The following is a 17750-nucleotide window of genomic DNA, read 5'->3' as shown; positions in this document are numbered from 1 at the left end:
GACAAGTATTTTACTCAAGACTTTTCTTGGTGCCCAAAAAGGACAAAGCCTGGAGGCCAATACTGGACCTATCTATTCTAAACACATACCTGGATATTCCAAAATTCAAAATGTTGACTCTGCAACAGCTTCTGCCCATGCTGGGCAAGAAGGCCTGGCTTGTAACTTTAGACCTAAAAGAGGCATACCTGCATGTCCCAATCAGACAATCATGCAGAAGATACCACAGATTCATAGCTGGCTCAATGCACTACCAATTCTCTGCACTGCCGTTTGGCTTGTCTACTGCGCCCAGGGTCTTCACAAAATGCCTGGCACCAGTAATTGCATTTTGCAGACAAAGAGGAATACAAATATAGCCTTACTTGGACAACTGCCTTATTCAAGCAGAGAACAAGGACATACTACTACAGCATCTGGCGTTTGTAAAAAGATTATTAACATGCCTAGGGTACACAGTAAACGAGAAGAAATCAAAACTTGTACTCTCTCAAGAGATAATATTCCTTGGTGCAAGCTTAAATACAACTGCCCATATGGCTTATCTCATGCCAGACAAACAAAGGCAACTGACTACTTATTTCAAACGGTTGGCAACAAACACCCAGTGGGCTTTGGGCTTCATGGCATCCTGCATTCTGCTAATTCCATGTGCAAGACTGCATATGAGGACACTAGAGTGGTATCTAAAAAGTGTTTGGACTCAACATTGCCACAGCCTGGAAACAATATATACGCTCATTCCCTCCCTACAACAGGAATTTTGATGGTGGGCAAAGGCCTGTCACCACAACAAGGGGCAGCCATTCCCCATGCCCCCAGCCAGGCAGACATTGACAACAGATGCATCAGATTATGCCTGGGGGGCCCACATGGCAGGAAGATGTATTCAGGGCTCATGGTCCGCAATCCAAATGCATCTACACATCAATCAAAAAGAGATGCTAGCTGTTCAAAATGCCCTGACAGCCATCAAGGATCTACTTCATCCAGGACAACTACTGATAAAGATGGACAATACTACAGTCATGTGGTACATAAACAAGCAGGGAGGCACACATTCCTACCCCCTTTGCAGACTAGCCATGACTTTGTGGGACACAGCATTGACTTACCAAGTACATCTGCAAGCACAATTCCTTCCAGGAAAGATAAATACTCTGGCAGACGAACTAAGCAGAAACCTCATGGATCCCCACGAGTGGAAATTGGATCCACAAGTCTTCAACATGATAACAAGGGATTGGGGATGCCCAGACATAGATCTATTTGCCTCCCCTCACAACTGCCAACTACAGAGATTCTGCACAAGGACTTATCACAGGCAAGCATGGAAAGTGGATGCTCTATCTTTCAGCTGGAAAAACTTAACAGTATATGCCTTTCCACCACTGCCTCTCCTCCCCAAGGTACTCCTAAAGGTCAGAAAAGAGAAGCCAAAAATGATACTGATTGCCCCAGACTGGCCCCGCCAGCACAGGTACCCAATCCTAAGGAACTTGACTCCATGCCCAGCATGGACATTACTTCAAATTCCTCACTTACTGACCCAACAAAACAATCAGATTCTGCACAGCCAACTCAGGACCTTAAATCTGGCAGCATGGCAGATAATGTAGCTTTTCAAACCACACTTCTCTCTGAAGCGGTTATGGATGTTATTTTGGAGGCCAGGAGGCCCAGTACCAGAAAATCTTATGCAGAAAAATGGAAGAGATTCTGTGCTTGGAACCAGGCAGAAGGAATTGACATGATTGTTCCAAATATACTTCAGGTTTTGCAATACTTAACTGAGATGCTGGACAAAGGCCTATCCTTTTCATCAGTTAAGATTCATGCCTCTGCCATTTCAGCTCATTACAATACAGAGTCACCTATTTTCTCTCATCCTTTATTAAGGCAGTACCTCAGAGGAGCCAAAAACCTACAACCTCCAAGGAGATCACCAATACCTGCAATTACCTCAATTATGTCTTGGAAAAACTCACTCTATCTCCTCCTGAGCCAGCCGCTGCAGCTGATATAAAATTTTTATCATGGAAAACAGCCCTGTTCCTAGGAATAACCTCTGCAAGATGAGTCTCAGAGCTACAGGCACTCATGGCTTTGGAACCTTTTATCATCTTCCATCCAGATAGGGTTTCTCTAAGGACAAACCCCACTTTTATGCCTAAGGTAGTGTCCAGTGTGGCCCTCAACCAAACTATTCATTTGCCTACTTTTTACCCAAACCCACAGAATAAGGGTGAGAAACTTCTGCATTCTTTGGACATACACAGACAGCTGCGCTTCTACTTGGACAGAACCAAAGCGTTCAGAAAGACTGAGCAATTACTGGTAGCATATGCTGCAGGATCACAAGGAAAGGCTATCTCAAAGCAGACTATTTCAAAGTGAATAGGTCACTGCATTCGTCTATGCTATTCTCAACATGGCAAATCAGTGCCTAAGGGCATTAGGCCACATTCAACCAGAGCAGCAGCCACTTCAGCAGCCTTCCTCAGAGGAGTGCCCACCAAAGACATTTTAGAGGCTGCAACCTGGAGTTCAGTGCATACTTTTACAAAGCGCTACCACTTACCACTCTACTCCAAATCCAGGGCAGGCTTTGCCACTGCAGTTCTGCAGGGCCTCATAGCTGCTCCTAATTCTATTTAGTTCCAGCCTCCCAACCTTAGCTTTGGGATTCAACCCAATTGTAATGACTGCAACAGTGAAACACGATGAACATAGTACAGTTGTGTACCTACCATAAATGTAGATGTTCGAGTGTATTCACTGTTGGCAGTCCAGTTTACCCACCATTCCCCTTATCTTTGCTGGACCTTATCTGTACTTCTCTATTCTATGCAACCTATGTGGTGTATTTGCTTTTAGATGAAGAAAACTTGTTATTTAGTGCATGCATCCTTTATTGACGTATTTTTAGCCTACCCTTTTGGAGGCACCTGACATCTGGGGCAAGAAAAACCGAAGAAAATGGCGTCGACTGCATCTTTTATACCCCTGGCACACTGACGTCAGGGAGGAGACGACGGCAACCGACGCCATACCTAGACTTTGGAATTCAGGCCGACTGCGGGTAGCCTGCCAGCAGGATAACCCAATTGTAATGACTGCAACAGTGAATACACTCTAACATCTACATTTATGTTAGGTACACAACTGTACTTTCTGGTTCCCCTCTCTGTGATGTCATGCATTGTGTCCTCTTTGGATGCTAGATCCAGTTCCGGATCTAATCACGCATCCCTTAGGGATCCCGGACCCAGACTTAGTCTGCCTGAAGCTCAGTGCTTAGCTGCTCCAGTTCCAGTGATAGTTAGGACTCCTGGGCTGTCTTCCCCTGTTAAGAAGATTTTGGTAGCAGCTCACAAGTCTTCCACTAGCAAGGTTTATGTCAGTAAGTGGAAGCATTTCTCCATATGGGCTTCTCAACATGCTCTGGATCCCTTTACTACTTCAGTTCCCACCAGTTTGGGGTTTTTGCCGGCTATTTTTAATCATGGTGCTAGCTTTTCTATGGTAAAGGTACAATTGGCAGCGATCTTTAATTTTCAGATAAAAGAGAATTCGGCTTCCTTGGGTTCCTCCAAGCTTTGTAAGGCCTTTTTGAAGGGTACCTTTTTCTTAGGCCTCTGGTCAAGGACCCAACGCTCCCTTGGGATCGCACCTTAGTGGTGCAAGCTCTGGTTTCTTAGTTGCCGTTACCATGGCGAAGAGAGTTTTGGAGATCCAAGCCTCATCTGTCAAGCCTCCTTATATGGTGTTTCATAAAGATAGGGTCTCCCTGTGGACAAATCCTTCATTCCTTCCGAAAGAGGCATCAGAGTCTAATATTAACCAGGTCATTAATGTTCCTGTTTCTTCCAAAATTTCCAGGATAAAGGAGAGTATAAATTGCACTTGCTTGATGTTTACAGGCAACTGCGTTTTTATTTGCATAGAACGAAATGCTTTCGTAAGTCTGATCAGCTCTTTGTTTCCTTTTATAAACCCTTGTTCGGAAAGCCTGCCTCAAAGGTGACTATTGCTCAATGGATTTCTGACTGCATTTTGTTGGTCTGTCGAGCCAAAGGGTTATCCCTACCAGGGCATATCTGGGCTCATTCCACCATGTCCATAGCTACTTCTGCAGCTTTTTGGTCCAGGGTTTCTTTAGGTGATATTTGCTATGCAGCTACCTGGGTGTCATCTCGTACATTTTATGTCCCATTACGAATTTGATCTTCTTTCCAGGGGCAGGGCATCCTTTGGATCAGCCGTGCTCTGGAACATCCTTCCATGAGGACCTCCTAGGGCTTTTTGGTAGCTGGGGACTCTGTCCCACTGCTTGAAGACCAAATGAATACAACAACATAAGATAAAAAAGTTATGTACTCACCATAATGTTCCATCTGAGTTGTTGCTTTTCATTTGTCTTCAACCGTCCCTCCCTCCTACCCCCTGCTGTGTGTGGGCTGTGTAATAAACTAGATGGAAGAGGTGTAGCCCCTCTACTCTGGCATTTTTTTTGAGCAAATGGGTGGTAATGCCAGGGTTTTCAGGCATATGTTTTAGGTTGGGATGGTACTGTCTGCAGCAAACTCGATCTGAGGGGAGGAGGGAGACCAGGGGTGTTTTGGGTAGGAGAGGAGCTTGGAGCTGGGATCCGATGCTAGAAAATGTGGCCGAGTCAGATCCTTGCCGGATCTGTGTCTTGCAGGTTGAAGATAAATGAAAAGCAAAAACTCAGATGGAACGATATGGTGAGTACATAACTTTTTTTTTCAAATCATTACCTCATTTTTCCAACTTTCATAAGGCTTATTTTTTATCAAACATAGGATGGATCCTGTATCTGGAAACCATCCTTTGCTGCAATTGAAAATGCTGAACAGACTAGTTGAGTTTTCAAGACACATGAAAATTATTCTTTTGAAACTTCAAGCTGCACAACACCTTTGAAATCCATGGCACACTGGTAAGTCTGAATTATAACAGAAAAGTGCATAATCATTGCTACAAAACAAAAGCTTTGCTAAAAAGCTAAAACACTCTTGCAAGACTGTCACAAATTAAATGGGTAAACATGTTAAAGTTTGCCACAGAAGAGATACTGCAGTTAAAGTACGAAAATAGAGGAAAGTAACTGCAGGTTTAACATTTATGCTTTTCGGCATAGAGGTCCTTTAACCATAAGTGCATTACAGCCTGTACAAAGATGTATGTGCAGCTGTTTCTAGCTGTGTACTGCAGAGCACACCTTTGTATCTCTATCTTTTTCATAGATTTTATGCACCATTCTGCACACGGTCAGCTATGTTAAACTACAATCATTAGCCCTTCATCCTTTGGTTTAAATCATCACTCCTGAACCATCCATGTGACAAGTCTTGATTGTGTGACTGTTAACACTTCTCCATACTTGCAGGTATAATTGTGGGGATTTCCTTTTCTTTTTTCTTTTCATCAGGTAGTGGTCTATAAATTCTTTTGTGTTTTTTTTTTTTTTTTATCGCTTTCTGTTGGGGTCCGTTTTTCCCCCACTTGTGGTTTAATTTCCATCCATAATCCTTCTCAAAACACTTTTGACAATGACTTAGAACTTCCAATGTATTTTGTTTTCATGATATCAACAAATGTAATGCAGTTCCACAGGGGCATTTTCCCTTCCCTGATGGTTTCATTTGTCTTGAGGAAAACACACAGATTAGTGTCTGTCCTTCTTAAATACTTAGTCCACTGTGCATAGTGAAGCTAGGGCCAGGTATCATGTTTTTCTTTCTCTCCTTTCTGTTCGTTAATTTTGTAGTAGCAGTATGTGCAAGGATTAAGTGGGGGTAAATATCAGTGATGGTTTAGCCTGTCCAAGGCTCTTCTGGAAATAGCAGTTGTCATAGTTGCTTCTGTGTTGCAGCTTATTGGCAGAGTACTGTCTTGCATGTGAGCTCTCCTTATGTGTGTATCTCGATGTTTCAAGTGTATGCATTATATTAAGGAAGGTGGAAGATGCATTTCATGTTATGCAGACATGTTGGCACGAAAAACAATGTATTGGTTTGGTTCAAATACAGGTGATGGCAAAATTCTTCCTAAGACCGGTTTCTTCTACACTGAACCATTTGAAGGAGTGTATAGGTAGGTACTGTCTGTCAGCCTTTGCTATGAATGCCATATTTGTCTGTTAGTTTATTTGTTCATTTGATTGTATTTAACAGTGTTGGGGGGGTTGTAGAACACTGATCCATCAAGACCAATTTCAGTTTTAGCTTGGTTAGAAGGAAGAGTGCAACAATATTTAAATGTTAAGCATAATACATTAGAAATGTTTATACACTACTAGAACTTAAAGACAATTGTTGAAACATTTACTTTGCAGTAATGTCATGAAGTAAGAGCTGGAACTTTTCTTAGTTAGTACTGAATTAGATTATAGGCAGGGTTACACTCGAGACCAAGAGACACAACAGTAAGATTAAGTATGATGAAAGAGTTGAGAACAAAGGTGAAACATTTTCAGTACAACATGAGGAAAGTGTTAGAGATAGCTAGAAATGTTTCAAATAACAGGTGGATTGTTTATTGATAAAGAAATTGAGTGTAATATGAAGTATTGTTTTGTGCAGGTAGGTTGGAATTTCGAAAAGCTATTTACGACTTTACAGGAATTTGTTTTAAATTATTTAAAGGAAAGTGAGAAAAAGGGAAGAAGTGTAATGTGTATTACATTCTCATGTATAGCCATTTGCAAGAAAATTGGATGTTTTAAGTATATTGTTTAAAGGAGAAAAGGCAACAGTGGTGTGCGTATTGTAATGAGGGGGTTTTGAGGTTTAGCTTAACTGAAACAGCTGCACTTAAAATTTTCTTGCAGGTAAGGTTTGGATTTTGTACAGAATGAATGGGAACAACAAGGTTCCTGATGTTGGATTGACTTCCCAGGTTTTTGGCCCTAATGTTGAGAAGAGGTGGTTAGTATGTTTCTGAGTTCAAGGGATACGATGTGAGGGAATATTCTGTAGTTGAGAACAGACGTTATAGGTTCTCTGTCTAATGAAGAGTCTGCCAGCAGGATAAAAGAATGAGATTTGTTTTAGAAGCTTGAACTGGAGTGTTTCACATGGGAGATCAGTTCTTTGTTGAATGTTGCAAGCCACTTTCTTGATAATGTTATTTTATTGTTTTGTAGACATAGCAATTGTGTGGCTATTTTTTTTCGTAATACAGTAATGCTACATATTGTGTATGTCTACTGGAAACCACTTTCATGATAGTGTTATTGTGTTGTTAATAGAGTAATAGGTAAGTACTAGGCGGTTGGTCTGCAGACCATTTCAAGCCTAGCTTAAAAAAATTTTAAATTTCCCCCTAGCCTGAAAGTGGGCAAGACAAGGATATACAGGGAGAGAATTTGAGGCTGCCCATCCAGTTGTCTAGATTTACTTTGAAGTTGGCAAGGGTGGTACTCTGTTTGACAAGTAGTGGAAATTTGTTCTAGAGGTAAGGGATATGTTAAGAGAATCCACTACACCAGCATGTGTTATTTATCTGATGATAAAAGTTTAGATACTTTAACCAAGTATTTGATGTCCCACTAGTTTTGCGAAGAAATAGTAGATCAAATAGGGTTGGATCTTTCATGGCACAAAAGATAGATTTCCATGGTAAGAAACTTGGTACAGAGAAAGGACTGACGGTCTTTCCTGATAACTAAAATATTTGCATCCACTGAGCTTTTTGGTTATGAATCTCTTGGGTCTCTCAGGTTGTGCGATATGTTTAGATAAGTACATGCCAAAAGGTGCATTGTATTCAGTAATGGGTATGATAATATATGAGTAAAGGGGAATTTATATTTCTTTGGATTTAGTGGAGATGCATTTAGAAATTAGATGGGCCGGATAAAAGCTTTATGATAAGGAGTTAACAAGAATATCTAGATCTCTTATGACTATGTCTAATTGGAGGGGGTGCATCTCCTGTACTGTTAAGAGAAATTGTTCAGTTTACCAAAATGAACTGTGCTCCAATGTTCTTCGTGTTTCACTGTTGCAGTCATCACATTAGGGTTATCTGCTTGCAGTAGCCCTCAGTCGGCCAGATTATCAAAGTCTTGGGTCCTGTGTCGGTTGCTGTCTCATCTTCCATGACGTCAGGTAGTCAGGGGTATGAAACATGCAGCCAATGCCATTACATCAGTCTTTCTTGCCGTGTGGTGCCCGAAGCAGAAGCAGTTCGCAAGTGCCGATCGGCCGACTCATGAAATTTTCGTTTTAGAGTTTCAGAACCAAATTCTTCAACTAAAGCTAAGTACCTCGTTGGGGAAACTTTTTCTTGCTCTAAACCGATGTCAGTAAAAGTCAGTAATTGTATTTCTTGTGGAAAGCAAATACCTCATAAAGATTTTCATTCGTACCATATTCCTTGACCACAACACACCTCGTTGTCGGTTTTGTGCCTTATTTAAACAACAAACTATTTGTTCTCTGTATATTTACGTTTCTAAATATTTTGGTACTCTGTTCAATTATCCAGATATGTCTTTGGTAAGCCACCCGACTACCGACATTCAGAAAAAAACACAAAGATAAAGACAAGAGACAGGCTGCCTAGGTCCAAAGCTGCAGATGACTCTTCTCCTAAGCTAGTCGCCAGTTCACCGGTACTCAGTGAGGTGCTTTTGCAGCCCCTGATACCCGCTACTTCAGATTCGCAGGCCTCTACTGAGACCCATTCGGAGTCCTGTATGCCGCGAGATGCTTCAGCTGTGGAACCTGCAGATGTCTCTACCTTGGATGGGTCTGGAGCCGCTCTGCAGGCACCGGCATCTGAGGGGTGTATTCAGGCCTACTGCCTTGCATATTAAACCAACACCATCTTCTTCAAGGCCTAAAACTCGATCCATGCCTAGAAAACCGATGCCCAGACCGCATGGTCAGGCCTCTATGCCTAAAAAACAAATGATAAGAATGTCTGAAGACCTTATTACTTTAATCAGGAGAAGCCACCCTTCCCCCTCTAAGAGACCTAGGACTGAATTTGCTTATGATACTTTTGATCAGGATTCTGAAGTTTCTGTTTCCTCTGATGACCAGGATTTACCCTTGTCTACCTATGAGGATTCTGATGCAGAGGACTCTATTCCCTCTTCCCCTCCAGAGGATTTCTCTTTTGATGAAACCTTGCATACTCTTAGGGAGCATTTTCACTGGGAAAGCCAGGATTACTCATTCTAAAAAGAGGCTTATGGATTTCTTACTCCTGCACCAACACAGGCCTTTAGCTATCACCCATGTACTGGACATTGTTGATGTCTTTTCGGAATCTAGTTTGGCCCCTGACTCTTGATTCTCACAAGTTCTTTTTTAAAAATCCTACTGCGGATCCTGAGACCATTTCACAGGAACCCAAGGGCATTAAGGCTACTACTGCCAAAAATCTTACCCTCTCTGATAGAGATTCCAGGGCACTGCAGTCTTGGCCATTAGGGCCTTAAACTGACAGTTTCATATGTTAAAGTATCAGCAGCATATTACTGGATTGCTCAAGCAGAAAATGATGTTGATTCCTGACTATGCTGAAAATAAGGATTTACAGGATTTAATGCATTCTGCTGAACAAGTTGGAAAACATACTTTGCAATGTGGTTTTGAGTCACTAGAGGCGTCTTGCAGGGCTGCTGTCACTGAGTCTGTACTTACAAGGCATGCTTGGCTCAAGGAGCAATCTTTGCCAGATCATGTTAAAGCTAAATTGCTGGATGCTCTCTTAACTCATGACCACCTGTTTGCCAACAAAGCAGAAGTAGTACTTAAAAAGATGGAGGAAAAAGCTAAATCTGTGCAAACTGTTAAAATATTTCCTACAAGTACAAGCTCCAAGATTTAGTAGGCATTGGCCCTCTAAGAATTGGTCCTTTCCTGCCTCTTCCAGGCCTTCAGTCCAAACCCAGAACCGGCAGAACACCCAGGCTTCAGTCCCAAGGTACTCACAGGACTAAGCAGTGGGGGGCTCCAACTTCCAAATCGGGGAGTAGTAAGACTCCCCCCTATGGTAAACTGTCTCAGTGACGTAACTTTAAAACTTTCAAGCCCTTCTCAACTGACTGCTCCTTTAGGGGGAAAGATTGCTCTGCAGGCAAAAAAATGGGAACTCATTACCCAGGACAAATGGGTTTTAAATAATAGTATCTCAAGGATACAGATTTCACTTTCACACGTTACCAATCCCAAATGGTTGGCCAGATCTACCCCCAAGTCAGTGAGCACAGGCTCAAAAGCAAGTACTCTCTCTCTTGTATAAGGGCTATTCAAACAGTACCAGAATAGGAAAAGGGACAAGGTTTCTACTCAAGACTTTTCCTGGTACCCAGAAAAGACAACTCATGGTATCCTATCCTTGACCTTTCTATCCTAAACACCTCTTTGGTGATCCCAAAATTCAAAATGCTAACTCTTCACCAGTTGCTTTATATGCTAGGCAAAGATGCCTGGTTGGCAGCACTGGATTTTAAAGGAAGCCTACCTGCACATCCCAATCAGGGAATCTTGCAGAAAATACCTACGCTTCAAAGCAGGCTACATGCACTATCAGTTCTCTGCACTGCCCTTTGGCTTATCTACTGCGCCCAGGGTATTCACAAAGTGCCTAGCTCCAGTCAGTGCATTTTGCAGGCAAAGAAATATTCAGATATACCCATACCTGGATGATTGTCTAATTCAGGCAGAAAGCCAGGACATACTTTTGAATAATCTGGCGTTTGTACAAAAGATGCTAACTTGTCTGGGGTACACCGTAAACGAAAAGAAATCGCATCTTGTACCCAGTCAACAAGCTTGAACACAACTTCCCAGATGGCTTTCCTCAAGCCAGAGAAACAAATTCATTTGACAGCTTACTTCGAACTAATGGCCACAAAAACCCTGCTATCTGCAAGGCAAATACTGGGGTTCATGGCCTCCTGCATTCTCCTAATTCCATATGCAAGACTGCATATGAGGAAGCTACAATGGTATCTAAAAAGCCTATGGTGTCAACATTCTCAGGATCTAGAAACAATGATTCCTATCATACTTTGCCTAGTTAGAGTTCTTTTGTTGGGAAAAGGCCTGCCACCAAAACAAGGGACTACCATTCACTCTACCCCCTGCCACCCAAACCCTAACAATAGACACATCAGACTATGCATGGGGGGCTCACCTGGCAGTGAAGTGCATTCAGGGCAAATGGAACCCAAGTCAAATACACCCTACATATCAATCAAAAAAGAAATGTTAGCTGTACAGAATCCTCTGACAGCCTTCAAGGACCACATTCTTTTAGGACAATTAATGGTAAAGACGGACAACACCACTGTTATGTGGTACATAAACAAGCAAGGGGGTACTCATTCATACCCCCTCTGCAGACTAGCCATGGCTTTGTGGAACACAGCCTTGAGCTACCAAGTGCATCTACAGGCTCAGTTCCTGCCAGGAAAACTAAATACACTGGCAGATGAACTAAGCAGATCTCATGGACCCACACAAGTGGAAACTGGAACCAAAGACTTTCAACATGTTGATAAATGGGGGAGCCGAGATACAGACCTGTTTGCCTCCCCCCAGAACTACCAATTGGACAAATTCTGCACAAGGACTCCCCACAAACAAGCTTGGAAAGTGGATGACCTGTCCTTCAACTGGAAAACTCTATCAGTTTATGCCTTTCCTCCTCTGCTTCTCCTCTCCAAAGTACTACTAAAGATCAAACAGGACAAACCAAGGATGATACTTATTGCACCAGACTGGCCATGCCAACACTGGTACCCCCTCTTGCTCAGTGTGTCACTACTGGCACCATGGCACCTGCCTCAGACCCTTACCTTGCTGTCCCAACAGGAGGGCCAGATTCTGCATCCTCAGCTTCAAACACTGAACCTGGCAGCCTGGCTAATTACCTGCTCTCTCCATTACCATCCCTCAGTAAACGGGTGTTGGATGTAATTCTGGAGGCAAGGAGACCTAGTACTAGAAAATCTTATGCTGCAAAATGGAAAAGATTCTGTTCCTGGAACCAAACTCGAGATGGGCACAGCAGCTCCCAATTTACCTCAGATTCTTCAATACTTAATTGATATGCTTCACAGGGGCCTTTCCTTTTCCTCCATCAAAATTCATGCCTCAATCATTTCAGCTCATTACAACACAGAACCCACCCCTCTTTTCTCATCCACTGCTCAAGCAGTTCCTCAGAGGGGCCAAAAACTTAAGACCACCCAGGCGAACTCCAACTCCAGCCTGGGACCTTAATTTTGTATTGGAAAAACTCACTCTACCTCCTTTTGAACCAGCTGCAAGTGCAGAGTTAAAATTCCTTTCTTGGAAAACTGCCTTCCTTTTAGCAATCAGTTCAGCAAGAAGGGTGTCTGAATTACAGGCCCTTATGGCAGTGGAGTCTTTCATCATCTTTCATATGGACAGGGTGTCCCTCAGGACCAATTACTCCTTCATGCCCAAGGTAGTATCCAGTGTGACTTTTAATCAGTCCAGTCATTTGCCAGCTTTCTTTTCTAATCCACAGAACAAAGGGGAATAGGTACTGCACTCCTTAGATGTGCACAGACAACTTCGATTTTACTTGAACAGGACTAAACCTCAAAGGAAATCTGAACAGCTGCTGGTGGCATTTGCTGCAGTGGCAGAGGGGAAGGCCATTTCAAAGCAAACCATTTCTAAATGGATAGGCCATTTCTGTTATAAGCGCCATGGAAAACCTATCCCACAGGGGATAAGACCGCACTCAACCAGGGCTGCATCTACCTGTATAGCCTTTCTCAGAGGTGTCCCTACCAGGAACATCCTAGAAGCTGCTACCTGGAGTTCTGTACATACTTTCACCAAGCATTACCAGTTGCCAATTTTCTCTAAATCCAGAGCTGGTTTTGCCACTGCAGTCTTGCAGGGCCTTAAAGCTGGTCCTAATGCTATCTAAATTCCTCCTCCCTTCCTTAGCTTTGGGAATATACCCAAATGTGATGACTGCAACAGTGCAACACTAAGAACATAGTACATTTGTGTACACTTACCATAAATGTAGATGTTCGAGTATATTCACTGTTGCAGTCCTGATTACCCTCCTTCCAGCCCCCTGACTTCTAGTGACTATACCTCTATTCTTGTTTACTATGCTTAAAAGCTTTTTGGTGTGTTTGCATTTTTGTTGGAGGTGTTACTTTGTATAAAATTGCTTCCCATTATAGGAGCACCTGACATCTGGGGCAAGAAAACTGATGTAATGGCGTCTGCTGCATGCTTTATACCCCTGACTACCTGACGTCATGGAAGATGAGACAGCAACTGATGCAGGATCCAAGACTTTGATAATTTGGCCAACTGAGGGCTACTGCAAGCATATAACCCTAATGTGATTATTGCAATAGTGAATACACTCTAACATCTACATTTATGGTATGTGTACACAACTGTACTTTTTTTTTTACATTTAATTTGAGACCATTTTGCTGGCACCGGTTAACATAGTCTAAGCTGAGTTGGACCACTGAAGTCGGAGGTAATATGCTCTATAGCTTTACATATGAGGCTAGTGAGACTGTGGTCTGTTTTTAGCAGAGTCTGTGGTTGGGCTACCCTTGAGTAATGGCATTACAGTGGCTGTTTTCCAGACTTCAGGAATGTAACCAGTGGAGAGGCTTACATTAAAGAAGTTAAGTAGGGGTTCAGCAAGGCCATATTTGGCACTGGTAATCAGGCAACGTGGTATGTTGTCAGGTCCCCTGGAATGAAGTATTCTTATTTTTTGAAAGGGCTGAGAGAACTTGTTCCTTAGTAATTAAAGGGAGTGGCTAGGGTTGTGGATCCTGTGGAATAACGGTAACTGTGGATGGTGTGAAATTTTCACTAAATTTGTTTGCGATTTCCTTTGGGTCAGAGTGTAGTATTATTGTAGACTAGCTTCAAACACTGTCAGGTGTCAGTTTTTGACTTCCTGACATAGTTAAAGGAAAAATGGTTTTAATTTTTGGTTTTAGTGGCTATTTTAAATTCATTCTCAGCATTATAAATAAATATATTCTAAGCTTTATAAAATAAATAAATAATTAAATACATTTATGGCTCCCTTAAAAGCTCTTTGTTATTTTGCTTAAGCATGCTCTTAAGGTAGGTAGAATGAGACTTCTTTTAAGCATTAAACAGTTTCTTACTATTATGTAATTTCTTTATATGGGTGTTTCACTACAGGGATTTGTTTGTAAGCTTCTTGTTATATTTGTTGTGGATATGGACTGCCTTCCCAATACAACTATTTAAGTGGGAGTACAAGTCAGATGCATAAATAGCAGCTTTAGCAATAGGATGCTTCAGAGGAGGATTATGGAAGAATATATTTAAGCCAGCAAGTAACTTAAGAAGGTTTGATTTGGAGAAGTCCCTAAACGTAGAGCTACTTACAGGGGAAGTACCACCAGTTTTATAAGAAAAGATCACTAAATTGTGGTCTGATTTAACAAGACATGATGGTACATATGGACATGTGCAAGAAGTTTCCATATTTGTGAGGACTAGATCCAAGTTATTGGGGCCCTTAATGTGAAAGAGCGTTGGTATTTATAATGTCAAGGAAGTGCTGGGCATGCTGACCATTGGCAATGTAGGTTAGCCAGTTTATTGATGGATAGTTGAAGTAGAAAGGCCTTGGGCTTGATTGTAATTTCAGCTAATGTGTTAAGATACCTGTCATGCCCAGAAGGGAACATAGAAGGTGTCTTTTAGCTAGCTATCGAGTGGTAATTAGTCTTGTGTAGGGTGATTTGGATTTCTAGGAGTTCATTTGTGGAAATCTGTCATGAGGTGATACGTATGTTATATCTGCATCACTGTTGTGAGACTAAACTTGTTGTAGTTTTCTAATACTGTTGTAATGCTGCATATTGTCCCTGCCTTCATGGTCTGGGCTGTGCCTGAAAGGGTCCTTGGAACAGTGCACCTACCCAGTTATCAAATGAAAAATAAACAATGGTGGTGTGATGATGAGGAAATGGTAACAAATCAGCAGACCATATTTGAAGGAGTTTGAATGCCTTTCAAAATTATTTTGTGGCTGAGGAATGTATATGAAGCCTATATTCTATAAGCCTTGTGGCTTCCCTGATGTGATATTTTCCATGCCAAAAGCAGAAGCTTTGTGATTTTTGATATAATATTCTGGATGTAAAGTTGAAAAATAAAGGTTTTGGTCTAATCAAAAGCCTGTCTACTTGAAGAATTACTTCGTTTCCAGCGAGTGGTTTTTAGGGTCTTCAACAGGATTTCAGACTCCTGGCCTGCGGGCAGATGTGTCTCACTGGCATTTTCAGTCCAGCCCATGAACTTTTGCCGCAGTCCATCTCACTTCTCTGCGTTTAAGGGGAAAAAAAGCCTAGTGAGCTGAACCACTTTCACAAATGCTTGTATTTGTGACTCAAATTACTTGTCACATCTACTGTCTGTCACTGGCTTGACTGTGGAGCTAGTGAGAGAGAGGCAGATGTCGAACACAAAGCATACCAATAACAAAAGCTCTTAAGTGCTTCCCATGTTGGTCTATTTTGTGCCCCAGGCAATAGCAGTACGAGATCAACTGCCCAGTAAAGTGTTGTACTTCTGCTTGTTTCAGATACCTTGAGATTTGTATTTCTGTGTACAGGGTAATATCATTAAGTAAATAAAACACAGTAAAGCATGCAGGAGTGTGAATGACAGAGATTGATCCTGTCTTTGTGTGTCAGAGACAAAAATTTATGTTGGGGTGTGGCGAGTGTGAATGCGACTACTAAGTCTGCTGTGTGTGTATGTTGGGGGGGGGGGTGAGTGCAACTACTACGGCTGCTCTGTGCATGTGTGCGCACACGTGTGTGCATGTGCAATTGAATGCGATTGCTGTGTTGCCTGCTGTTTTTGTGTGTGTATGTATATGCATGTATGTGTATCTAATTGACATTTTTTTGGTTTTGGTTTTGCTGCTTGTCAGGTCCTTGGTTTGGTGGACTCATCCTCATCTGGTTCTCGAGCCACTTAGATTTTTAGGTTCATAGGTTCATAGATTAGTACTAGGCTAACTGCCCTTGTCGGCCATTTTCAGCCTAGCCAATTACCCCATGTGAGAGTCAAACCCTGCACCTTATGTTTGTAAGGTGAACACCTAGTCTGAGGGAACTTGGATATATTTTTATACCTTACTGGTGGTTATACTGCATCACTTCTGATGGATTTACTGTATTGATGAAATTTCACATAGGAGTTGTAAGGGAGAGCGAGTCTTCATTTGTATAATTTTCAGCATAGGTTATCAGGCTAGAAAAGTGGATTAAATAAAAAGGGATGTAGAGGGGTTTTATTCTCTTGTAAATTATATATGCTTAGTGGAAGGCTGTTTTAATTGTGCTGAAGTATATGCAGCTTTGCAGATTGTCGCTTAGGACTTATTTTCCAGTAACTTTCACTGTGTGTCCTCTTAAGCATGTGCACACAGTTTTGTTTGCACCTGTTGCATTTATTTATGTAAGTTTTTCTGCAATGAATGTGTAAAAATGTAGACAGCATCTGATAGGCACCTTTGTTCAACTTTGACATGCATGCACTGAGTAATTGTGTGCTACCTTGATGGTTTCAGTACTCTGTGGCGTCTGCCATTCAGAAAGGGTGGTTACCTTATCTTATACAGCTGCTTTGAGTATGCCAGGCGTAGATAGTGATCTGTACCTACAAGTCTTTGAAGTGAGTGTTTGTGGCCCCTTGACAGCATCATTAGTGCAGCTCAGGTCAGGGCATGCACCCTGCACAAACTACCCTGGAGAGTGGCCCCAAGTATACATTCCCAGTTTGCAGGTGTTGATTATATGTAGTCCACTTTGATCACTGAAAACAGTGGGGGTAAGAGCATAGCTAGAGCACTCCAGCTGTAGTACATTGTGGAGATATGATTCAAGCAGTGCATCTAAGACATCTAGGTTATACTCCAGATGTTGCCTATAGTTTCTGTAGGTGACCATTTGATGTTCTTCGTGTTTTACTGTTGCAGTCATTACATTTGGGTTATCTGCTTGCAGTAGCCCTCAGTCGGCCTGATTAGCAAAGTCTTGGGTCCTGCGTCAGTTGCTGTCCATTCTTCCATGACGTCAGGTCGTCAGGGGTATAAAACATGCAGCCGATGCCATTATGTCAGTCTTTCTTGCCGTGCGGTGCCTGAAGCAGAAGCAGTTCGCAAGTGCTGGTCAGCTGACTCCTGAAACTTTTGATCTGAAGTAGTTACTTCATTTGTTCTGCAACCTGTGGGTATTGGATCCGATCTCGGATCCGAGCCGGCAGCTTTACTAGCTAAAAGATCCGAGCTCGTAGCTCCTCCCCTTACCCATAATCCCCTGCTACATACTCCCTTTCCCCAGATCTCGTTTGCCTTGGCTGAGAGAAGCTTCAAGTGAAGAGCTCCTAGACGTGGGTGAGAACTTTCTGGTTTAAAAACCATAAAAACAAAGTTAGATTAGCATACCTTTCTGTGTGTGTGTGTGTGTGTGTGTGTGTGTGTGTGTGTGTGTGTGTGTGTGTGTGTGTGTGTGTGTGTGTGCGTGTGTGCATTAGCGCCCTAGTCGCCGTCGTGTAGTATTATTAGTTTTAAATTCTTGTGGTAAATTTTGTCTTAATTTTTTATTTCCCTCTCCTTAGTGAGTGAGTGTGTTGTGTGTTATGGCTGAAGGGCCTAAAGCCATATTCTCTAAGTGCACTGAGTGTGGC

General features: G+C 42.2%; 1 protein-coding gene across 6 annotated transcripts in view; it reads left to right on the top strand.

The window, feature by feature from the left end:
- Positions 1-17750, top strand: part of GALNT2 (polypeptide N-acetylgalactosaminyltransferase 2) — a 1695325-nt gene that overhangs the window by 619588 nt on the left and 1057987 nt on the right. For 3 of the 6 annotated variants that reach the window (XM_044076094.1, XM_044076100.1, XM_044076108.1), the window contains exon 4: positions 6057-6120. The exons of the other annotated variants lie outside the window; for them this stretch is intronic. In XM_044076094.1, the coding sequence (XP_043932029.1) occupies positions 6057-6120 (64 nt within the window). The remainder of the gene's footprint in view (positions 1-6056; positions 6121-17750) is intronic. 6 annotated transcript variants of the gene reach the window in all.

This window comes from Protopterus annectens, chromosome 1.part1 (genome assembly GCF_019279795.1).
Source record: "Protopterus annectens isolate FY-2018-M chromosome 1.part1, PAN1.0, whole genome shotgun sequence".
Classification (NCBI taxonomy): Eukaryota; Metazoa; Chordata; order Ceratodontiformes; family Protopteridae; genus Protopterus; species Protopterus annectens.
The sequence above is the reverse complement of the archived record's forward strand: the minus strand, read 5'-3'. Positions and strand labels throughout refer to the sequence as shown.